This window comes from Spermophilus citellus (assembly GCF_964194105.1).
Source record: "Spermophilus citellus genome assembly, chromosome: 1".
Lineage (NCBI taxonomy): Eukaryota > Metazoa > Chordata > Mammalia > Rodentia > Sciuridae > Spermophilus > Spermophilus citellus.
In genome coordinates this window covers 158173553-158197677 of record NC_138182.1, presented here as the reverse complement: position 1 = coordinate 158197677, position 24125 = coordinate 158173553, and the positions used below count along the sequence as shown (strand labels likewise).

Sequence of the window (24125 nt, the reverse complement as noted above, 5' to 3'; positions counted from 1 at the left end):
GCATGACGGAACCCAAAACAAGGGTTCTCTGCACACTGCCCCGTGGTCCACTGCTGCCTGAGGCCAGGACTGGTGATGGGGCATTGTGGTGTCCCACGGAAGGAAGGGGCACTTCTTGAGTCTGCCTATCGCCCTGGAGCCCCCTCTGCACCTTTCAGAAGAGTCCCATTGGCTCCCTCTTCTCTGTGTCTCTGGGTCTTGTCAGCCCCCACATGTGCCCCTGAGTGTCACCCATGGCTCTGGCCACTTAGCTCTACAACTTGAAATCCCTCAGGATGGTCACACCCCTTCAGTCTCCCTGCAGCCCTGCGCCCTCACTTCCGAGCCCACCTGGCCTGCGCTGTCTATCTCCAGGCCTTTGCTTGTGCCGTGACCCCTGCCAGGGGTGCCCTTCCCCTTTTCCTCTCCCTGACCAATTATTACTCCTTCCCCAGTTTATGTCTGCTGAGGAGCCTCCCTGTGTGTCCCGGGAAACCTCAACCCTTGCTTTCCTCTCCCTTCTATCTGCCTCTCTTTGGGGGTAGTGCTCTAGCAGGGTGTGGTTGCTTAGGGAACATGGGAATGAACAGAGCAACGAATGAATGAATGAATGGATGCACATGGAAACGAATGTGGGGTCTGACAGCTCTTTAGCCATCTGGGACCCACCTCCCCCAAGTCCCCTTTCTTTGCTGGCACCTTCTTGCCAGGCTGCCCCTGGCCCTGCCTAGCCCAGTCCTGGCTCAGGCATAGCCCCTTGTGCCATCTCTTGATCTGAGACCCTGGGGCATTTTGTGCATGTCCGTGGGGACTTCCCTGTCTCTGCTGCCAAGCTGGTGAGGACTGGCATCTCCCAGGGCAGGCATCTGTGTATACACATGGGTCCCAGGTGTGGGAATCCTGCCTCGCCTAGTGACACAGGAGGTGGTGGCCACAGAGCTAGTTCCATCCTGGACTTGCTGCTGACGGGGCTGGCAGGCCCCTCTGGACGGGCCAAGGCTCCCGGCCGCCCCAGCCCAGCCTTACCGCTGCTCCCGTCAGTGCTGCGCTCAATCACGTGGTCCACCTGGCGCACCCACTCCCCGTTGCATTTGAAGAAGATCTGTGTGGCGGGCAGGGCCTTGCACACCAGCAACACTGGCTTGTTCTTGACGATGTACACATCCTCGGGCTCCACCAGGAAGTGGGGAAGCAGGTCTGGGTTGGCGCCGGGCACTGGGTTGGCCACCGTGGCACTCTGCTGGGCACCTGCAGTGGAGGCAAGTGGGGAAGGTAAGCAGGGCCCTCCCTGGGCTGCCGACACGGCAAAGACCCAGTGCAGAACAGGGCTGAGGGAGGCCAGGCTCAGCTGATCTCGGCTGGGCAAACCCAGGCCACTGAATGCTCTCTCTGAGCCTCGGCATTCAAAATGCAGGGAAGAAGCAGCCGCAAGCTCTGAAGACCATGGTGAGATGCGCTGAGGTTGGGGTGCAGGCCCCAGAACTTAGGAGGCTTCCGTACATGGCAGCAGGAATTGTTACCCTAGTGGACATTCAGGGGTCTGGCGAAGCAGGTCTAGGGGCAGATGGAAGGAAGCGGAGGGGACCCTGGCAGGGCAGGTGGGAGTCTCTTTTGGCTGCTTCTGGGGTCTTCTTCCTGGTGTGTCCCTGCACGTAGCAGGTGCTCAGAAAACACAAAGTGAATGGAGGGAGGGCTGGTGGCCAGGATGGGTCTCCAGGGGCCATGGAGGGAGTCCTGGAGGGCAGTGGTCTAGGACAGAGGGCAGCGGGGAGGGAGAGTGGATGCGGGGACGGGGTTGGCAAGGCAGGGCTGCTGGGTGGGCACGGCAGGGTGGGAGCCAGGGTAGTCTGTCTGGGAGTCCCAGGGACCTGGGCTATTTCCCATCCCTTCAAGGAGACCTAAATATGGGTATCCTTCTAATTTTAACCAAAACCCACAACCATCCCACAAGTCATTTGTTGCTAATTACACAGGTAATTGGCTCTGAGGCATCGATGGAGGTAAAAGCCCCAGAGCAGTCTGACACATCTGCAGACCAGCAGGACCCTTGAAAAGGTGGGGAGAGGGGTTGGGGGCACCCCCAGCTTCTGCCCACCCAGCTAGCCTGGCCTCCCCCTAGGGCTGCAGTGATCCCCCTCCCCCACATTCACAATTAATAGGGGCCTCAGCATAAAGAGAGGAAAACCACACAGAAAATGTGGGTTTGTAAGATCCATGGCATTGGTGACCTTGGGGAGTTGGTGGTGACTCTGGAAACTGGCTTTCAGTCTGGGAATGGGGATCACCTCAGCCTGTGGGGGAGTCTGAAGGCATCTCCCCCAGGTGGTCTAAAATCTACCAAGGGTTTCCAGGGGGGGAAGCCTGGCTCCTTGTACCCACTCCTGGGAGCACCCAGGCCTAGGCCGCCTGCCCCTTTGTCCCACTTGCACAGGACACTCTCTTTCCAAGGTGGGGATGTGGCCCTCGGCCTCAAGCCTGTGGCTTTGCCAGGGTGTACATGTGTGTCCTGCAGACATCCTGAGGCTGCCGAGAGGCTGAGAGCCTGGTGGGATGCCCACCTCAGCCACCCTGAGTCTATTTCCTCGCCTGTAAAATGGGGAGAGATGGTGCCTGGTTCTTCGCGTTGTGAGGATGAAATGAAGAGGGCCCCCGAGGTACTATGGGAGGTGCCCGTAGCCGAGCTCCTGGGGCCTTGCTCTTACAACCCAGCTCAGGAGTGCCCACCGCCAGCTTCGGGCGTGAGGCCATTGAGGAAACTGAGGCCCAGAGCTGGCAGATGCCCTGTCCTAGGAGGGCCACAGCTGTGCCCCTGTGGGGTACGAGGCACAGAGGGCATTTCTGATGTAGCCGGGCAGAGCTGCCAGCAGCAGGCTGGTCCTCCACCCCTCAATGGGCGCCCTGATGCTCCGCCCATCCCCGCTCCTCCCCCTGCCGACCTGTGCAGACTCTGGTCTCTCCCTGGGTTATTTCTCCCTCTGGTGACCTCCCTTCAGCGGCTGCCTACCCCTTGCATGTTCCTGCAGCTCCATAATGAACGCCAAGTACACCTGCAGTGAGCGAAATGGAGGCCGCCCTTCCCAGCCCCAGCCGCCCTGAGCCACCCTCCTGTTGTAGGCTCAGGAAGGTGGGGGATGCAGGCAGAGAGAGGAGACCATCTAGACATCTTACAGATGGAGGATGTGAGGCCCAGGAGCAATCCCTTGCAATGGAGCCCCAGACCTGTCCCTGGACTCAGACTGCGCCGTGGTGGCCACCTCATGACCCGTTTGCTGGTGCTGGGAATGGAAGCCAAGGCCTCGCACATTCCTGGCACACGCTCTACCACCCAGCTGCATGCCCAGCCCTGACCCAGGCGGCGGGCTTAGGGGTGCGGGGCGGCATCCAGGCCTCCTGAGGTCTAGAGAATGGTGACTCTGGGAAGCTGACAGGTGGCTCTGGAGGGTGGGTATGGGCCAGTACCAGGAGGCCCAGTGGTTTCTGCAGACATGTACCTGGACAAGCCATAGTGTCTCTGCAGACTCCAGGGCCACACGGAGACAGGGCCAAGCTGGGCTCCAGAGCAAGGCCCTGCGGAGGCCTGAGGAGTGGGAGGACAGTCACCATGGAGCCCTAGGGCAGGCTCTCCACCTGTTCCTGCCTCACCCTTTAATAAGCGGAGTCCCAGCGAGATGCCCTGAGCCTGTCTGCTGCCCTGGAGCTGTGTGGGCAGGGTGCCCCTCTGGCCAGGCGCGCGGGCAGCAGGTGCGCTCCCGCAGCTCCCTATCGATCAGCGCACCAAGCACCGCTCCCATCAGCCACCCGCTGAACCCTGCACAATCCCTCATGTCTGCATTTAACTGCTAATGAAAAATAAATGTACTGTGACCAATAAGGGACATAGCTCACTTCTCCAGGGCCTCTGTCACGCCACGTGGGCTCAGCCTCCCCCCATCTCTGGAGGGGGTATTTATTGGGTGGCCCCAGGGGGCACCCTTCAGCCTGCAGCTATGCCCTCTAGCAAGGACACAGAAGGCCATGGGTAGGTGGTAAACCCAGATGCTACAGGATGTACTCTAGGGACCATGGGACACTGCCTGGGTAGTCGGGCTAGCTTCCCCTCCACCTGGTCCCCAGTTTACCATGTGACCTCTACCTTGTGGTCAGCACCTGCCTGACCTCCCCTGTACCCCCAGGGTCAGTTGAACTAAGGCACAGCATGAACTTCAGATGTCTCCCCTCCTGTGTCCCAGGATACTAGAGTTCTCTTTTATAGGAACTTGCGCTTGTTTATCAAGGACAACACTCAGCAGTATACACTAAGTGCCAAATGATCTGTGACATTTGCAACACAGCATAAGAGTGCTCTTGTTTGCCACAGTCCCCACCACTCCCTATTGCTGAACACTGGACCTGTTTCGTGTCTGCCTGGCTTCCAGGGGTGCCAGGATGGAATCCATACCTTTGTCTGATGCCCCTGGGATTTGCGTTCTGGACCCACCCCCTCCTCTTCCTCTCCTCTGCAGAGGCACCCACTGATCCCTAGGTACTAGCTCCCCCTCCCACACTTTTCTCTCTGAAACACCCAGACACCCATACATCCCATCACACCCTCTACACCTGGTGCCTGTCCTCACCGGTACTGTGGCTCTTACCACAGGAGGAGCAAGTGGGTGCTGAGGCTTCTGTCCCCACCATCAGACTACCCAGCCCTGGCTCCTGCCAGCCAGTTGAAAGCTGCTAAGTGCAGGCGCTGGGCACTGGGAGTCGGGTGCCATCACTGTGCCATCGCTGCAGGACAGTGGGCAGGCACAGGGCCCACTGGCTCCCCGGCCCTGCTATGTCCTAAGTCCCACTCACCCCTGGTTTCCCAGAGGCCCTTCCACTGCCTGCAGCCAAGGCTTCCCGCTGGCCCAGGACTTGCCCAGCTGCCCTCTTGGAATCCGTTAGAAGACGTCTTTCATTTATCAGCAGATTCCTGATGAGCTCTTGGCCACCAGGAAATGCAGACGGGGCTGTGCAGACGGCTCAGGCCCCGAAGTGAGAACCCTATTTGCGGTGAGCCCCGGGGCTGGCCAGCTGGCCCCTGCCTCTCTCAGGAGAGCGCCAGCTGCCCAAGTCAGCTGGAGCTGGCACCCCTGCCTGGGCTGTCCCCAGCAAGGGCAGGAGCAACGACCCTGGCAGGCCCCACCCCCTGGGTTTTCCCAGGGACAGCGAGGACAGGAAGGGTGTGCATGAGTGTCGGGAGGCTGGGGCTTAAGGGGTGGAGGCTTCAACAGGACAGGAAAGCAGGTGAGGCCCCAGGGCCAAGAACACGGAAGAGACCCCGGGGAAGGGGCCTCGGCCAGAGCTGAGCTGGGACAGATGCCACCCGATGCCACCCATAACCTGAAACGTATTCAACAAATACTTAGTGAGGGCCTGCGAGTGTCAGGAATGGTCCTGGGTCCGGGGTCCAGCCATGAGCAAGACAGACGCAGGGCCGGCTCTCGGGATTTCTGGGGAAATGAACCCCCAAACCGAGCATTTCTGGTAAGAAGTGAGGAGGGTGATGTTTCAGAAAGGATGTGGGTGCGGGGGGCCTGGGAAGTGACGTCATGGCCATGCTCTGACCTCTGAGGCCAGGCTAAAGAGAGGTTTAGGAAAAAGGACAGTGAAATCCCCAAGACAGGAAGCAGATGGCTTGTCTGGGGCCAGCGAGGAGGCCGAGGGGCAGAGGGGAAGGGGCAGGAGGAGGGTCCTACGTCACAGAGGAACAGAGCTGGATACCTCTTCTGGCTGTTGCTGGAGGGACAGGCTTTAGGGTCCAGCAAGGAGTTGGGGCTTCATTGCATGGGTGGAGGAAAGCTTTAGGGGCCATGTGCAGGGGCCTAGTGAGATGACCCTGAGTGAGGAGCAGTGGGGGAGGAGTGGCAGCGGGGGAGGGGCAGCAGTGGGTACCCGGATGGGAAGCTGCTGCAGGCAGCTAGTGGATTGGACTGTGGTGGACCCACCCTACCTGCTCCACCTGGATGGACCTCCCTCCAGGGTGGATGCCACATTCACAACAGTGTGTGGGGGGTTTCATGCTGTGTCCCTCCTTAGACCCTGAATTCCCATGTGGTGGAGTGTTTGTTGAGTGACTAAACAACCCCTGATTCTTCTCCCCAGGAATTCAGAAGATCTGCTCAAGGGTGGCCCCTTCATTCTTATTCTGTGGGGAGACCCAGAGACAGGGCAGAGCCTCCCACAGGCAAAGTTCTGAGCAGGGAGAAGGCCCTCACTCCAGGATGCCCCCAGCCACCCGGGCCACGCTGCTCTTTGAGACCCCCCACCCATTTCCTCACCTGCAACCGGGGAGGAACTTGGAGGCCCAGGGTGGGTGTGAACATGCTTTCAAATGTTTTATTTTTAAAAGCACCATGAAAATATGAGGTGTGATCAATCAGGCTATTAATGAACTCGTGTTTACCGAGTGAGGCCTTCATCCCTGGAGCAGGGTAGGGGTGTGTGGGTGCAGGGCTTCAGCGGCTGGGAGAGGCCGGCACTTCTTCCCTTGCCGGCCCCCACCTCCGCCTGCTCCCCTGGGTGGCATGGGCCCTGTTGCCCCACACGGGGCAGAGCAGGCAGGCAGGATGGCAGGCTGCTGTCCAGTTCCTGAGACTCTTCTGGAGGGGGTGGAGGAGGGGCTGTGGGCATGGCAGCCTGTCGCTCTCCACCCTGCTGGGTCCTGGCTCCCGCCCAGTGTCCTACCCCTCCACCTGGTGCCGCGCCCCCCCCTGCCTTGGGGAGCTCACAGTGGCCTCTCCGTGGGGGTCTGCCCTTGGGAGGTCCTCCCGAGGCCTGGGGTTCCCAGACACACACACAGGTCCCCCTTTTGAAGAGACGAGATTCCAGCTTCTTGGTTGGGCTGTAGGAAAAGGGAATCTTTCTGCTGGGCTTGGAGCTGAGGGTGGCCCTGGAGATGGTGAGGCCACCACTAGGGGAGGGCCAGTCCTGCAGCCTTGGTGGCCATGGAGAGGCCAAGAGCAAGAGGAGGCGATGAGGGGTCTGAAGCAGGAGACTGGAGAAGGGATTCAACCAGGGGAAGAGCGAGGCTGACTCCTCTCGGACCCTGTCTCCAAATAAAATTTTTTAAAAGCTCAATGGTGGATGGAGGTGGGTTTCTACCTCATGAGCCCAAAGAATCCCTTTTTTGGCTGAAGCCAGTTGGAGTCAGGATTCTTTTACTCCATTGATCCACTTGCCCAGCTTCTACCTGCCTGGGGGGCTTCAACTCAGACTGAGAGTCTGCCCCAACAGCCCCTCCTTGGGAGGCCTTCCCTGACCTCGAGCTTGTGCTGGCCACATTGCCACCATCTACGGGTGTCTCCCAGGCAAACCGTCAGCGCCCACCTCCCCCCCCAGAGCCTGGCCAGAGTCTCACACGGCAAGGACCCGAGAGTGTTTGTCGTATGAACGTTGATCCTCATTCCCTGGGTTGGGACAGAGTCCAGAATAAAGGGTCGGGGTGGATAACAAGCTCGCCTGCTGGGAGACCACTACTAAACCAGTGGACTCACCTGGAAGGGAAGAGGGTTCTTTAACTGTCAGTGCGGGGCCCTGGGGAGGCAGAGACCCTGTTCCAGAGATGGTAGATGACGCAGTGAACCCCGGGGCACAGCGAAGGCAGGTAAAGGGGTGTAGAAGCCCAGGGGGCTCAGCTGGGCTCGAAGACACTCAGGGGAATGGGGATTTGCAGCGGCTGGCCATCTGCACCCTGCAGCCCTGAGATGGTTGCATGAGTTGTTATTTATTTATGTATTTGGCACTTGGGATTGAAGCCTAAGCTTTTTTAAAAAAAAATTATTTTGAGCTGGGGGTCTTGCTAAGTTGCCCGGGCTGACTTTGAACTTGGGATTCTCCTGCCTCAGCCTCCTGTGGAGCTGGGGTTGTGGGCAGGCATCAGAGTTCTGTGATGAGGGGGGTTCACTAGGGGGCTCAAATGTGTGATATATGGGGGCACTTCCTGAGAGATAGAGAGAGACAGGGAGAGAGAGAAAAAGAGAGAGAGAGGGAGAGAGAGATGGAGGGAGAGAGGGAGAGAGAGGGAAAGAGAGAGGGGGAGGGAGGGAGAAGGAGAGAGGGAGAGAGAAGGAAAGCGAGGGAGAGAGAGAGGGAAAGAGAGGGAAGGAAAGAGGGAGAGAGAGAGGGAGAGAGAGGGAGGGAGAGAGGGAGAGAGAGGGAAAGAGAGGGAAAGAGAGAGAGAGGGAGGGAGGGAGGAGAGAGGGAGAGAGAGGGAAGGAGAGAGGGAGAGAGGGAAAGAGAGGGAAAGAGAGGGAGAGAGGGAAGAGAGGGAGAGAGGGAAAGAGAGGGAAAGAGAGGGAGAGAGAGGGAGATGGGAGAGAGAGAGGGAGAGAAAGGGGGAGAGAGGGGGAGAGAGAGAGGGAGAGACAGAGAGAGGGGGGAGAGACAGAGGAGAGAGAGAGAGAGAGAGAGAGAGAGAGAGAGAGAGAGAGAGAGAGAGAGAAAGAGAGAGAGGGAGAAAGAAAGGGAGAGGGAGAGAGATGCTGGGGAGACTATGGAAGGTAGAGGTGGGAAATTCATGACCTGGGCTGGAATCCAGACCCTGCCCGAGACCACAGACTGGGGAGCACATGAGGAGCCATGAGGGTCCAGGCAGCAGCTCAGGGCTGTGGATTTCCGCGAAGGTGGGACATGTGGGGACAGCAACAGGATCCTTTCTAACCCCAAACTTAAAGACATCTGCGTGGCCACCAGCGGCTTCTCAGGCCGCCTTAGACCCACTCCAGACCCTGCTGCAAACCACCTGCTTCTAGAGCCTGTCATCTTCTTTTGTGGAATGGGACAAATACAGCTGACCCTGCACGAGGATGAGGTGGTCAGGGCAGCGAGGTTCCCCTCCTCTGGCCCCTGTCCATCCCTCAATCATCTGTCTCCTGTCTGTCACTCCCAATAACACAGGGCGCCCCAGAGGGCAGGGAGGGGTCAGGGTCCAGCCTCTTTTGGCTCAGGGTGTGCTGAATGAACAAGGGAGGGGACAATGACAGTTTCTTCCATCTAGGAGCACTCAGGAGGTAAAAGTGACCAGGCGGGGGTGACAGTCTCTCAGAAGGGAGGGCTGCTCCCCCGACCTGCGCTCATACACATGCGTGTACAGCACTCTGGTTTCCATGGTAACCTGTGCGTGAAAGTGTCACAGAAGCAGCAGCCACCTCCCCAAGATCGGAGGAATGTCACCCTCCTCCCTGTGGGCTCCAGGGGCCTGGTCACAAGGACAGACAGGCATCAGGAGAAGGACATGCAGAGAGGCTGAACCACAAAGAACAAAGTGGGGCAGAGTGGGGACGGCACCACTTTCCCAGCTCAGGGGACAGTCACTCCAAGTGGGATCATGACCAGGCCATGCTGCCCATCGAGGACCACATGATCTGGCAGCCGCTGCACTCAGGCTCCTTCTACCCGCCTGTTGCTTTCGAGGTGAGGAGCAGGTCTTGGACTTGCTGTGGAGGTGGGGCCAGGCGCAGGGCAGGTGTGCACCTCCCCCTCCGCACCTGCGTCCACCCTCTGGCTCTCTCTCAAGCCCTCCAAGCTTCTCCTACCACAGGACTTTTGCACCTGCTGCTTCCTGTGCCTGCCACTCACTGCCCCTGCTCTTTTCACAGCTGCCCCTCTCTGGTACCTCAATTTCATCCCCAATGTCACCTCCTTGGAGAGTCTACCTGACCCCCTGCTAGCCCCTGCCTCGATTCCCAGGCTGTTTTCCTCTGCGCCCAGCACTACCTGAGGTCATCCTGCTTGCTTGTGGCTCTCTTCGGCCCCCATGCATCCTGACAGTGGGGACAGTGTCTGTCTGTTCACTGCTACAGTCCCAGATCCCACACAGGGCCTGACAGGGGGCATGTCACCATGGGTCATGGGCTGAACGCACTGATATGCAAACGGGGTCTCCCCTGTGCCCAGCACTCACCTGACCTGACACCGCTGCCGTCACGAGGAGCCCCCAAGCCTGCCAGCAAATGGCATTTAGAAACTCCCAGGGAGGGGGGCGTGCTGTGACTGGGAGACAGCCTCCTGGGGCCCCACCCAGGGCCCCTTCCTGCCAGGGGCCTCGCCTCAGGCCAGAGAAATAGTTAATAAAGCTGAGGTCTAAATAAGCATTTGATTAACAAACGATAAAATAGCTATTGTGTCCCCGAATTAAGCTGTAATTGTGGCTGATAATTGGCTGGTTAGAATTTAATAAGCTGCAATTAAATAGAATGGAATCTGGGGTAATTATGTGGTCACAGAGCCCAGGGAGAGCTGGGAAGGCTTTTCCTGCTTTGAATCTGTTGCTGGCGCCGTGTGTGGGGCTGCCGAGGGCTTCTGGTCTGGCTGCTGGCGGTGGTGGCAGTAGGTGTGGCCTCCTCCACCTGGCACTGGGCAGAGGGCAGCGGTGGGCCCCACCCCTCACCACCACTCACAGGCCTGCGCCCAGGCTCCCATCTTTGCCAGAGCCTGTGGCAGCCCTAGCTGAATGAGACAAAAGAATGCTTGGCCTAGTTCCCTGAAGGGCGGGAGGCCACGGGATGGCCGCCAGGAGGGCACTGGGAACACAAGGAAGGTAGGCAGGCAGGGAGGGGTCTTCCTAAGAGGAAACTGGGGCTCAGAGAGGGGAAGCACCTGCTCAAGGTCACACAGCAATCGGTGGCAGAGCTGGGCCAGATTCCTGGACTGCCCATGGATGTTGAGGTAACTGGCCTGTAGGCTAGGGGATGATGGCCCCTCTCCGTGCGCCCCTCCCCATTTCCACCCTCGTCCTTTACCAGGTAAACTTAGAGGCTAAGTCAGAATGGTGTGACATTCCACAAGCGCATCCTGAGGACAAGTGCCCTGCTCCCCAGCTGGGCAGAGTCTAGAGCTACCCCACCTAGGGCAGGGCCCTCTTCATCAACGCCTCCTGCAATTGGCCTGAGTGTGTGTGTGTGTGGGGTTGGGCACAGAGCTCCCTGCAGCCTGGCTCCCCCCAGCTCCACCCCCAGGGCAGGTGTGGCCCCTGGCAGGGCGGCAGGGATGATGAACAGCATCACCTACGGCCATTTATGACCCCATCAGCATTTTTACAATGTTGCTGGCAATTAATTTAATTAAAGACCCTGTCCCAGATATGGTGACATTTCATATCTCACTGGTTTAATGTGAGTCTGGCTTGAGCTAGGGCCAGGGGTGGTTCTGAAGCAGCAGAGCTTGGGGCATGCAGGGCAGAGACCAGAGCCTGGGGACGCGGGGGAGGTCACACAGTCCCTGCCCTTGGCTGGTGGACATACTGCCTGTAACCACAGCCACCGCGCGTGCGTGTACACAGACACACAGACACACACACACAGGCCACAGCCACAGCGATCAGGAGACCAACTTCACGAAGATTTTCTTACCTAACCCTAGTAGAGATTCTGGGGGCAAAAAACTACCATTATTTTTGTGCTGCTGGTGAATCAAACCCAGGGCCTTGTGCATGCCAGGCCAGCGCTCTGCCACCGAGCCACAGCCCAAGAACTTTTTTTTTTTTTTTTTGGCAGTGGGGGGCGGGGTTACCAGGGATTGAACTCAGGGGCACTTCACCACTGAGCCACATCCCCAGCCCTATTTTTTTTTTTTTTTTTGTATTTTATTTAGAGACAGGGTCTCACTGAGTTGCTTAGCACCTCGCTGTTGCTGAGGCTGGCTTTGAACTCCTGATCCTCCTGCCTCAGCCTCCCCAGCTGCTGGGATTACGGATGTGCATCACCATGTGCAGCCAAGAACTGTTATTTTTAATCTCCGCTTTACAGGTGAAGGAACTGAGGCATGAGGTAGTGTGTGACAGCTTCTTGACCAGGGTACAATGTCCAGCAAATGTCGGCTGAATACCATGTGCCGGGGCCATGCCAGGAGCTGGCCCATCTAACGTGCCCAAGGTGGGTTCAGGGCCCTGCCTAGGGCGGGTCTGGTAGCCAGAGCCCCACCAGAAGCCCTGGGCCCAGCTCCCAGAACCACCCGTGCTGGGCTGCGGCCTCGGTGGTCATGGGTATGCATGTGACTGCCCACTGTGCTCAGGCCTGAGTCTAACTGGAGGGACCAAGGAGTGTGACACTGACTACAGGTCACCCGCCGACCGTTCTCAGCAGCAAGCCCACCTGGACCCTCCTCATATAGGAACGACAGGAAAACACAGTCACCCAGAGCCAGATCCTCATCTGTCAATCATCTCACCGGACCTCCCACTGTCCCTCATCCACGTAGCCACCTGTGGGACCTCCCTGGGGTCCCACTGCACTGGCTCTCCCCAGCTCCTGTCTGTGGCTCCCCAGCCCCTGCTTCACTTCTGGGCTCCATCCCGACCCTTCCTCTGCCTCTGGAAGCCTCTGGGACCTTGCTCTGGTCTCGCCCACCTCAGCTCAGTGGATCCCCCAAAGCTGCTCTCAGACAGCAGCTCCTCCTCCAGGATGTCTGAGTGGGGGTCTTCCAGCCAGCAGGACCCGCTCCCTGCCCGCCCTTCAGCTCCCAGGTCTCCCTGCTCCTCTCCGGCCTCTCGGCCACCTGGCTGGCCCAGCCCCGGCCCTGCCCCTGCAGCCTGCCTCCCCTGGACCACTGCCTGGCCTTGGCGCCATCCCCAATGATGCTACTGTTTCTAGAAAGAAAATCTGACCCCACTTCAAATCCCTGCCGCGGTTCCCAGGACGGCAGAGCAGCCTGTGCTGGGCAGCTATACCCTGCACCCCGCCCTGCTAACACGCAGCAGCTCATCCCGGTCGCCCACCCACACCCTGCAGCCTGCTCAGCCCCACGCACCCACTCAATCTGAGGTCCTCATCCCAACTTCCCTGCAGGACACCTGCCCACTTCCAATGCCCCCGGCCTGTTAATTCATAACTCAAGATGTCACTTCCTCCAGGACACCCCTCCCCAGCTCTGCTTCACAAATGCCTGGCTTTCCCCCGACTCCCATCCCTGACATCCCTCCATCACTGTGCACCCTCGGGCGGGACACTCTTCTCAGTGTGTTCAGCTGAAGGTTTGGCTCAGCTTCGACTAGCTGTGTGATCCTGGGCCAGTCACTCCCCTCTCCGGATCCCAGAGGGGTTGGACTGGATCAGGTGGCAAACTTGGGTGCCCTCAGTGGCTGGGTGAGGGCCAGGAGGAGCGGAGAGTGAAGATGCCCCTCCGAGGGGTGAGCGGGCCACTGCCCCTCAGCCAGGCTGGTCAAGATGGGCAGGATTTTTTTCTTTCGAGAGAAGTCTGATATCCATTTTTATGTGAAACCTCCCATATTAAAACGTTGACAACTCATTTAAACATTTTAAACGCTGTATGAGCCAAACACGAGTTGGCAGGGCAGAGCCAAGCTGGACAATGGCCAAGGTCTCTTCCAGCTTTACAAATCGGGGTCACAGCAGGGCTGGGGGGGCCTCCTCCTCCTGCCTTGGAGACTTCCAGGGACTCCAGCTCTGTCACTAATCAGCCGTCTCCGTCTCCTCTGTCCCCTGACGGCCCTGCATCATTCCTGGCCCCCTGCATCACAGCCTCCTGAAGGAAGTCCCCTGGGGCTGGGCAGAGCCTGCAGGGTTCATGGCCCCTGGCGGGGGTTCAGTGCTGGCACCAGGTGCCCACCTTGGCTGAAAGGTAACTGTTGGGGAAAGCGGTGGCACTCAGGAGCAGTGGGCAGGGAACAGTGGCCTTGCTGCCTTTGTTCTGGGCCTCGGAGAGTGACCCAGGGTGAGCCCGCAGAAGGCTGCTGCAGACCGGCACAGGGCAGTCGGGCCCGGAGGACCCCATAGAGGAGATCAGTGCGAGGAAGCCCAGTCTAGGAAGGAAGCAGCCCAGACCTGGCTGCAACCTTCCAGCTGGGGAAAGGGTGTCTGGCCGCGCCCATCACTCCCCTGACAAGATGGTAATGAGCGCTCACCCCGTTTTAATTACCCACTGTCCAAATAATTACCATCTTGTTTATTCCACTTAATGGCAGCCGTACTTTTTTCTCCTGATATTGATTTCGTGTTTTCCTGGTTTGTTCATTATCTTTCCTGCCCCTTTAATGGGCTCTGAGGTCTTGTGGGTGGAGAAGAGGGGGCTGGAGGGAGCAGGAAAAGGGGGTTTGAGGAAACATGGAGGAAGAAGAGAGAGGTGGCCCGGCTTTGCTGTGTAGCCTGAGGAGAGCGGCTGCCCTCTCTGGCCTTGGGTCCCAGCACCCTAGATTTTCCCCGCACACCTCTCATTTTGATGTGATTAGGGTGGAATGTTTTAAAATGAAAGAAATAAGAGGGTAGCAAGGGCAACAGAAGCCGATGTGCTATCTCCCAAAGTCCCCGAAGGGACTGGCGAGACTCAGTCAAAGCTGAGAGCGGGAAGGACCTGGAGAGGGCCGCATGGTGAAGGTCCCTCATCAGCTGGGGTGTGGCAGGGCAGGTGGGCGATCCTATTCCCCAGGATCCTGAAGAGGCCCTGCCCCTCGGCCTGACCTCCATCCTTGGCCTCCGCCTCACCTGCCGGCTGTTACCATAGAAACGTTGCCATGGCGTGATGTCATCTGAGATGCAGAAGAGCAGCCCATTCCTCTGGTTTTGGCAGGGGAGGGTAAAGAGGAAGGGGGCAGCAGGAAGGCAAGGGCCAGGGCCTCTTTGGGTGAAGATTTAGAGTCTCCCAAAGAGGTCATTAATGCTCTAATAAATCACCAATAATTGCATGAATATTTAAATCTTAATAAAAAAATACAGTGGCCCAGCAAGTCTCCCTGTGTGGGTATTTATGGCTATTGGGCTGGAATATATAAAAGTTGGTATCGGTCTGATTGAACTGCTGTTATCGCCCCAGCTAAATGGGTAATTGGGAGTGAGAGACGCTATCAGTGGACATAAATCACATACAGTAAACCGAGGGCATTAGCGGAGGGTTTATTATCAATTATCTCTGCGCTTGTTCCCCTTAAAACGAACTTTAAGGATATTAATGAGAGAATTTACAGGTCTTAATGAATCGAGGGAAATAAGAGGGTGCTAAGCCCCCCTCCAGCTCTGCAGCCTGGGACCCTCAGCAGCCTGTCCCCAGGATGGGGTCCCCACTGACAGGAGGCAGCCCTGGTGGGAGGGTTCCCGGGTCAAGGTGCTTCGGCCAACGCACAGCGGTCACCTGGCCCACCTAGGACAGTGGGCAGTCCCTGAGGCTGGCCCTGACCCTCTCTTCCCAGCTCTCACCCCAGAGAGAGGCGGCGGGTAGAAAGGGGGCAGCCGGATCCTCCCTCCGCTGTGGGCCCCACCAAGGCCTGTTGTGTGTGGAGAAGCCACTGGACATGGACGGGGCAGGCCTTCGTCTGTCCCCCAAGCAGAATGTGGGCACTGCCACAAGAGTGTGAGGGGATGAGGACGGAGAGGGCAGAGGGGGCTGCGTGGCTCCCTCATTCTTCCGGGCCTGGTGGGGGCTCCCCGTGGAAGCCCTGGGAGGACAGGGCATTCCTGTCCCTGGGCTCAGGAGCACTGAGCCCCTGCTGAGATGCGCTGCAGCTTGGAGCAGCCACAGGCCGGCTGGCTTCAAGGTCGGTGTGACCTCCTCTGGACTGATTCACGCCTGGCAGCCCCGTCTCCCTCTGGGGCCTCCACAGCAGGACTGTGTCTGTCCCCCCACCCCCTGGTGTCCTCAGCCTCTCCTACAACCAGTGTGCACCAGGCCTGAGTGGCAGCTGAGATTTACCACGCAGGGAGAACCCAGGCTCGACCCCATCGGGAGCCCACCCACTCATGGGGACAGTCACTGTGATCCTCAATGATAAGTCCAAGGTCACAACCAACAGAGTGCAACCAGGGAAGCGCTGGTGGCCTGAGAGCACATAACCAGGGCCCTGGCCGCTGTGTCTAGGAGGCTTCGTGGAGGAGGTGTCCACCGAACGTCAATGCAATGGCCCAGGCGTGCAGGAGGGCCTCCACTGTCCTGCATCCAGGAAAAGGACCCTTTCAGTAGGCTCTTTTGCCCCCTGGTTTGGATTCCTTTTCCCCTTCCCCCTCCCAGTTCTCCCCTCTCCTCTGCTCCTTTACCAACACAGCTGGGCTTCCGCCCCCACCTCGCCACCTAAACGCCTTTCCCTGTTTGCTAAAGGAGCCTCTGACTGCAGGCTCCTCCTGACCTCAGCTTCCCAGGGCTCTGTGAGGCTCCTCCCCACTCCTGTCCCGTTCTGCTCCCTCCTCGGTCCTGGAGAATGCCAGGCTCCAACAAGAGCCTCGGGGCCAAAGACTTCCAAATCCTTACTCCAGCCCTGCCACGGCCCTCCTGGGCAGCCCCCAAAATAGTCAGATCCCCATGAAACAGCATCACCTTGGCCCCAACTGGAAACCTGCTGAATATGCCCCTTCAAATGCCACAGCACATTAACCTTGGTCCTGCCTCAGGGCCTTTGTGCCTGCTCTTCCCTCTGCCCTGATGCCATTCCCACAGCTGCTGTGGCTCACACACTACCCAGGCCTCAGTTCAGGCACCTCCTCAGCAAGGCCTGCCCTGCATGTGTCCTCGTCATGCTCCTGTGCTCATCCCCTCAAATAGGTCCCTGTTGGACTGGTTTCTTTTTGCATATTTTTTTTTTTCAGTTGTCAATGGACCTTTATTTTACTTATGTATTTGCCTGTGGCGCTGAGGATTGAGCCCAGTGCCTCACACGTGCGTGGCAGGCGCTCTGCCACTGAGCCCCAGCCCCAGACTTGTTTCTTTGTTGTCCATCTGGAAGGGAAGCTGCAGGAGTAGAGGGCCGTCTGTCATGTCCATCTGGGACCGGGCCTGGCACACCATGGGTCCTCAGTCCACACTGAAAGGAGGAATGAGCAGGTCCCTTGAGTACCCGTGCCAGGTCGAGAGCCCTGGGCTGCCGAGGGCCTCTGGGGAGCCCACTGTCCAGCAGAATTGGCAGGCACAGAATCCAGTGTGCGGTCCTGTGTGGCCTTGGGGAGCAGGCAGGAGCCAGGGCACTCCAGGCTGGAGGAACAGGGAAGCCTTTGCAGCAGGACACATCTGGTGGCAGCCTGGATTAGCCAACTTCATCCAGGCCAGGACCCTGCACACGGCAAAGCAGGGAGAGGCCCAGATGGAGCAGGGCTGGGGGTCAGGGGGCTTCAGAGACGCTCTGCTGTAGGGGTGGGGTGGCGGCTCTCACCATGGGAGAAGAGGGAGCCGCCCGACCTGGAACTGGACCCTGGAGAATGGGAAGGGATGTGAAAAGCATCCTGGTGGCAGGGTGCAGAGGGTGACTGTCCTGGCCAGGGGAGAGGCAGGGCAGGGCACAGAGGGTGACTGTCATTTCCTGCCTGGTTGAATGAGTAGATGGCGGTGCAGTCAGGCATAAATAACCAGAAGTGTCTTGGCCTGCTGCTGGCTCGGGGGTGGGGAGCAGGGTCCTCTGGTGCCCTCCGGGTGAGCGGGGCTCCTCTAGGAAGCCCCAGCCTGCGGCCAACTCCAGAGTGTAATGGCTCCCATCGGTGGAGAGCACTGGGGGCCGGGGGAGTCCATTTGAGGGGGAGGTGCTGACCTCTTACTGCTGGGCCCCCTGCAGTCAGGGTGGGGTTGGGGTTGGTAACTGGGCCACAGTCCTGCCTTGGGCCTGTTTCAGCTGGAGTAAGAGCAGGCCAGGCGGATCTCAGAGGCTGACCACTGGTCCGTAGGCCCCGGATGTGTTCTGCAGGTAACCATCATTTGAAGACGAGGGAGTGGGTCTCCATCTCCTACTGAGGAACTGGAAGTGGGGTCACACCAGGCCCTTGCTCCCCTGCCTCACAACTGGCTGGGTGCTTCAGGTGGGGCGTATCTGTCTAAGTCCCACCAGCCCCTCCCTCCCCACTCCCAGCCCAGGTTATCTTCAGTGTCCCCTCTAGATTGGTCTGGACACCACCCTGACTCTTTGGGTGGAAATAACCACCCCCCCTGGCCTGTCCTTCCCTGGGCACAGGCTGGGCGCAAGGGACGCTGGGAGACCAGAGCGAGACTGGGCAGGGACACAGCAGCGACCTGCGGCCTCCTGGGATTCTAGAGGAGGCGTCCCCCACTGCTCCAGCCTAGCCAGAGAACCCTGGGGTCCCTCGGGGTCTCCCGACCTCTATCCTGAAGCTCGGTCAAGGCCGGGGACCTCGGACCTGTCCCCCGAAACACTTTGATGAGCTCGGGCCTGAGTTTAGCTGCAGCTTTTATTTTAAAAGTGCTTTCACTCCCGGGGCACAGCAAGCCTTCCCGGCCCAGCTCTCCAGGGCCCGCCCTCTACCTTGCTTCCCCGCCTCCAGGTCCCTCTCCCTCCCCACCCCTGCCTCCTGTCTCTGTAAATAATCCTCTCCTCTGTGCCTATAATTAGCTCCAAGTAGAATAATTCATAACAAACTTTATTTCTTGTGGCATCTTTCTTGCTAACGTGTCGCTGAGCGCCTCACAGGATCAGCAGGAGGGAAACCAGACACGGGAAGCAGCTGAGAGCCCTCCCCGGGCGCCTCCTGTCAGCAACCCCAGGAGCCAGGGCTGCACCAGGATGGCCCGTCACACACCCAGGGGGACAAGCCGGGCAGGGGGGCACCGGGCCATGGCCAGGTGGGATGGAGATGTGAATCTACCCTGAGTAAGGACAGTGGTATCAGCCCCACCAGCCCCTCCCTCCCCACTCCCCACTTACACAGCCAGTTACACTAGGCCCGTGGCTCTGTGTTTTAAAAAACATTTTTTTTTAAAAAAAAAAGTGTGAAATAAAATTTACCCCTTTAAATCTATAGTCTGATGAATTTTGGCAAACGTATCCACCACCATCATCAACATATGAAATATTTCATCCGCCACCAAAGTTCCCTTGAACCCGTTCACTTTCAATCCCTTCTCCCCACCCCCAGTAACCGCAGATCTGCTTTCCATTGCTACAGTTTGGCCTTTTCTAGAATGTTCTAGAAATGGGAATAAATGGTATGTGGTCTTTTGTGTCTGGCTTCTTTCACTTAGCACGATGCCTTTGAGGGTCATGGATGTTTTTGCTGGAATAAGTAGTTGGTTGATTGCTTTCCAATCACTGAGCAGTGTTACACTGTATGAATGTACCACAGTGTGTTTATCCATTCACCAGGTTGTTTCCAGATTTTGGTGATTTTGAATAATTCAGCTGCTGGGAACTTTCACAAACAAGCCTTGGTGGACACCTGTCTTCACTCCTTTTAGGAGTGGGATTGTCAGGGCAGGTGGTAAGTGTGTGTTTCACCTGATAAGAAATTCTATCTTTGCTGTATATATTACACATATTTATATATGCTATCTTAATTCCTCCAATGACTTTACAGTTAGGTATTAGCATTAGCCCCATTTTTTTTTTTTTTTTTTTTTTTGCAGCCAACAAACTCAGAGAGGCTGAGTAACTTGCTCCAGGTCACAGAGTTAGACATGGCAGAGCCATGCTAAAACCAGAGCCATCTGCTATTCACAGCTCCTCTAGACTCAGTCTTGGGTGAGGCCCTTGGGTGGTCGGCAGATCTCTGATCTGGAAGCTAAAGGTTCAGGTTCAAGTCCCAGCTCCGCTTCTGCCAGCTGTACACCACACTCTCAGACTCTGGCACCTCCCTTTCTGTAAATGGCATCCACAATCACCTACGTTGCTGAGCGGCTCTGCAGCTGTAACGAAACAAATTAGAGCCGACATTTGGTGCCCCCTACAACTCCAGCTCACCATCATTACCATGAGGTCCTGACCTGCAGACCTTACAAGTGTAGCTGAAGAGATGAGAACCATTTCTGACACCCCCATTGCCTGTTGCAGCTTTCAAAGCATGAGCGAGCCACGCGGCATCCATTCAACCCCGAGGCCCTGTCTCCCTGGTGAAGGAGGAGGATGGGGTTTCCCAGCCAGCAAAAAACCCAAACTCAGACAACCAAGATGAGGGAATCAGACAGAAGCACCAGACAGGCTGCCCACTAGCTCTCTCCGGCCTTGCTGCTTACGGACACCAGGGGGCAGCCATGAGCAAGACAACATGGAGGCAGGCCTGGAAGCCCATCCCAGCCACACCTGACCGCACCTGACCTGCCTTTCCAGGGTGATCTACCTGGAATCATGTGGACAGGTCTCCCCCCTGTCTGGTCTAGTTTGTCCCATTGCAGAATGAGACTTCTCTGGTCAGGCATGGTGACACATGCCTGTAATAGCAGTTACTCAGGAGGCTGAGGCAGGAGGATCACAAGTTTGAGGCCAGACTCAATTCAACCCTGTTTTGCTGTTATGTCTTTTTTTTGGGGGGGGCGATATCAGGGATTGAACTCAGGGGCACTTGACCCCTGAGCCACATCCCCAGTCCTATTTTGTTTAGAGACAGGGGCTGGCTTTGAGCTCATGATCCTCTTGCCTCAGCCTCTTGAGCCGCTGGGATTACAGGTGTGCATCACCCCATCTGGCTGCTGTAAGTTTTACACATATTTACACATGCTATCTTAATCCCTTAAATAACTCAATTTAATAAGACATTGCTCAAAAACGGGGAAAAAAAGGCTGGGGTTGTGGCTCGGGGGTGGAGCACTTGCCTAGCACATAGCATATGTGAGGTCCTGGGTTCAATTCCCAGCAATGAGAATAAAGGCTTCTCTGAAAATGGCCTGGCCTTAATGGACCCCGTTGGTTGGTGACTTAGAAGCTGGTCATCAGGGAGGCCAGGCAGAGGAGGAACCTCCTTTTGCCCTGTTCCTGGGCCTCTGGGGGTGGAGACATAGAGATTCCTCACAGGTGCCCTCTGCCACCCTGAGCTCTGCTCCAAACCAGCAGCTCCCAGACAGGGTACGGCTGCCCTCGAGGGGAGAGATGAGGAGGGTGGTGACCCCTTGGGAGCCCAACTTACTATTAAGCCAGAAGATGGAAAAGTGCTGATGTCGTGTGAGCTCATTCAGAGGAGCTGCAAGACTCGCTGGTGGGAGTGAATGATGACTCTGGCACCCTGCTGGCTCCTACCCCACCCTGCACCCACACAGCTCCCCCACCTCGGAGCTCCCCCTCCTCCTTCTGACAGGCTCCAGGGTCCTCTCCCTCAGACCTAGTGGGTTCCTCCCCCGCCACCCGAGCCAGGGCGGGGAGGGAGGCTGCGCTCCGAGGGGAGGAGGAAGCAGTGCAGCCGCAGGGGGGAGGAGCCAGGTCTACCTTGTCTCCTGTGCCTCTCTCCAGAACCCCGGCGGGCCTCCTCCCAGGGCCTCCACTCTCAGGCCAGGTCGCTTCCTCCACACCCATCTTCTGCCTTCCCGCCAGTTTAGCCTGGCCAGGCCAGGCAGCCGCAGGGCAAGGGCTACCCACAGACCAGATGAGTCCAGGCCTTCACGGGTGGTGAAGGAGAACACTGGGTCATGTGACCTGGGCAGCAGGGATAGCCCTGGGACTGCCCAGCCAGTGGCCTTCCTGAGGCTCAGTGATGCTGTTATCTCACCCCACTGAGTCAATATGACAGTGGCCATCCATTACGAAGGCTCCGGCACACATGCCCTGGGGAGCGTGTCCCCTCCCCTTGCTGTCTGTGGATCAGGGACCTTGTTGCCACAGAGCTCTGGGACTCCTGGCTTCCAGTTCATCTCCTTCTGGTGTCCTGGTGGCTGAGCGACCCGGCCCACCCCCGCCCCCTCATCCTGTTCACTAGCCACAGAGCCTGTGCGAGGTGCTTTGGAGGAGCAGGTCCCCAAGGCATGGGGAGAGGACAACAGGGACAAGTTACCCAAGTACTGGGAGGGATCACATCACTCACCTGGGGATGAGGGCAGGGGTGGTATCGGGAGGTGGCAGTAATAGCATTTGACAGGGGACTTGCAGGTGGCCCAGGGTGACAGTAGGTGGGATGACAAAACACGGGATGTCCAGCAGAGTGCAAAGTCACAGAAGTAGGAAACAGCATGACCACGACTGTACACCCGTGGCACCTCCCCAGCCTGTCTCTCCCCTTTTCCCACAAACTCTGCCCCATTTCCTCTGGAGGACCCCCTGCTGTTACAAAATTAGCCATGTGGTTTGTTTGGGTGACAGTGACCTTCGCCAGCTCCAGGGACGGACCCTCATTGGCTTAAGCCCACCGTGTCTCCTGCCTGGGCTCCGGCATGGGTTAGGATTGGGCATGTATGTCAGCCGGTGAATTCCCACTAGAGCTTTCTAAAGAGGCCTTCTCTCCCGACTGGTGGGGGCCAGGGTATGCAGTGCGGGGCGCTGCCCTCTTATCACAAGAGAGGGGGGTGCGGAGAAGCCGGGGGATGCCCACACCAGAAAAGGCAGAGCAGAAAATGGGGAGAGCCGCTCAGCTTCCCCCCAAGTCAGCCACACCTCCGGGCTTTTTGGTTACAAGAGTCAATAACATCCACTTACTGTTTGGGTCTGTTTGAGTTGAATTTTCTGTCATATTGCAACCAAAAGATTCTTAACTGAGAATCTGGTTTGGCTGGAATATAGGAAACATGGGAAGAGAGGTAAGAAGATAAGACTGACTGGCAAAATAGATCAGGAGGGAACTTAAGTGACAGATGAGGGAACTGCGGCTTATTTCTATAGGCACTGGGGAACCAGAATGGGCTTTCTAGCAGGAGAGTGGCCTTCTGGCATCCTAAAATACTGCTGGAATCGGGCCCCACCAATCCCTACTCCCCACGTCACCGGCTTCCTCCCACCAGAGTTAAGCAGCAGAATCAGTTTGTAAGAAAGCATAATCTGCTCACACTCCATGGTTCTGTGGGGCCATCGTATTAGTCAATTTTTGTTACTATAACAAAATACTTGAGGCAGGCTAACCTTATAAAGAAAATAGATTTATTTAACCATAGTTTTGAAAACTAAAAGCTCAATATCAGCAGCTCCACTGATTCAGCCTCTGGTGAGGCCCTCGTGGCACGCTGTGTTATGATGGCAGGAGTACAGCAGGAGGGAGGGGTGGCGCCACCAGACAGAGAAGTGGGGCGCTGGGCAGGGCTTGGCTGGACCTAACAACTCTTTTATGAGAGATTCCATGAGAGCTACCTTAATCCTCTCCAACAGTAGGTCCCCAGTGACCCAAGGAACTCCCACAAGACCCTACTGCTTACGGGATCCACCATCTCCTATATTGCCACACTGACAACCAAGCCTTCAACAGATGAACCCTTGGGGACCCACTCAAACCGTAACCAGAAAATAGCAGCCACTCTCTCTGGAATGAACCCTGGGAATTTCAGTGGAGATCTATGGGGTAGGAGTGCCCACTCCCCAAAATGGAGACTCCATAAACTAAACGTTTGTTTCCTTTAGCAATATACTCTTGATTGCAAAACGGTGTCTGGCAGATAATAGATGCTCAGCAAATCTTTGCAAATTAATAAATGAATTCTCAGGCAGTTTTGGGGGAGGAAGTAGTGGGAACCTCCACAGGCGAGCACACAAAAAATACGTGGCAGAGCCAGGATGGGCACATCCCCAACCACGGGCTGCAAGGCTGCACGGAGCTGTCCGTGGTTCTGAAAACACAGACTTGTCCAAGACCGCTGTCCGCGGTGCTACAACACCTCTCCCAGCTCCTACCAGCTACCGGTCCATCCCTGGCAACTAGGAAAGGATTCCAAGGATCTTGGGAACCTCACTACACAACCTTGCCTTCCCTCTAATCCAGTCTCCCAAGACATTCTGCACGAGGCAGATAACCTGGCACAAACCCAGGCAAGCCTGTTTCCTGATAGTGACCCAGTCTCCAGGGTGGATATTGGTCCATCCTGGCACCCAAGCTCTCCAGGGTTGTGGGTCTCTGAAGGACTTGAACGTCAACCCAAATTCAGCCAGCCTCTGCTGGAGACCCAGGGAGAAGCAGCCAGGCAGAGACAGACTCCGGGCAGGCAGCCGGAGAGACAGGCCGCACGCCAACGGCATTCACTGGAGGCCTGGCAGGAGATCCCAGTCCTCGCCAGCTCATGGGCACTGCCAGGCGAGGAGCCTGTGCTAGAAGACAGCACGCGGAGGGAGGGGCAGCTGCCATGTGATGGCAGGTGAGGTGGCAGGGACAAGCTGGAGACAGGAGCTGGCACTGTGAGCAAGGAGACTCCGTGGAGCTCATGAGGCCGTGGGAGGGGCAGTGGGGGTGGGGCTGAGATGCTCCTAGACACAGATCCCCGCGTGCACAGAGGCAGGGTGATCGGCCACGACGTCTGGCCCAGGCATTGGGCCCTGGTGGGGACTTCCTCTCTGACATCATCCCCGCAGG

The 24125-nt window shown here is 57.5% G+C and overlaps 1 protein-coding gene across 2 annotated transcripts in view; it reads right to left on the bottom strand.

Moving 5' to 3' along the window:
- Nucleotides 1–24125, bottom strand: part of UNC5A (unc-5 netrin receptor A) — a 62161-nt gene that overhangs the window by 14815 nt on the left and 23221 nt on the right. For both annotated transcript variants that reach the window (XM_081287767.1, XM_081287768.1), the window contains exon 2: nucleotides 1006–1227. In XM_081287767.1, the coding sequence (XP_081143893.1) occupies nucleotides 1006–1227 (222 nt within the window). The remainder of the gene's footprint in view (nucleotides 1–1005; nucleotides 1228–24125) is intronic.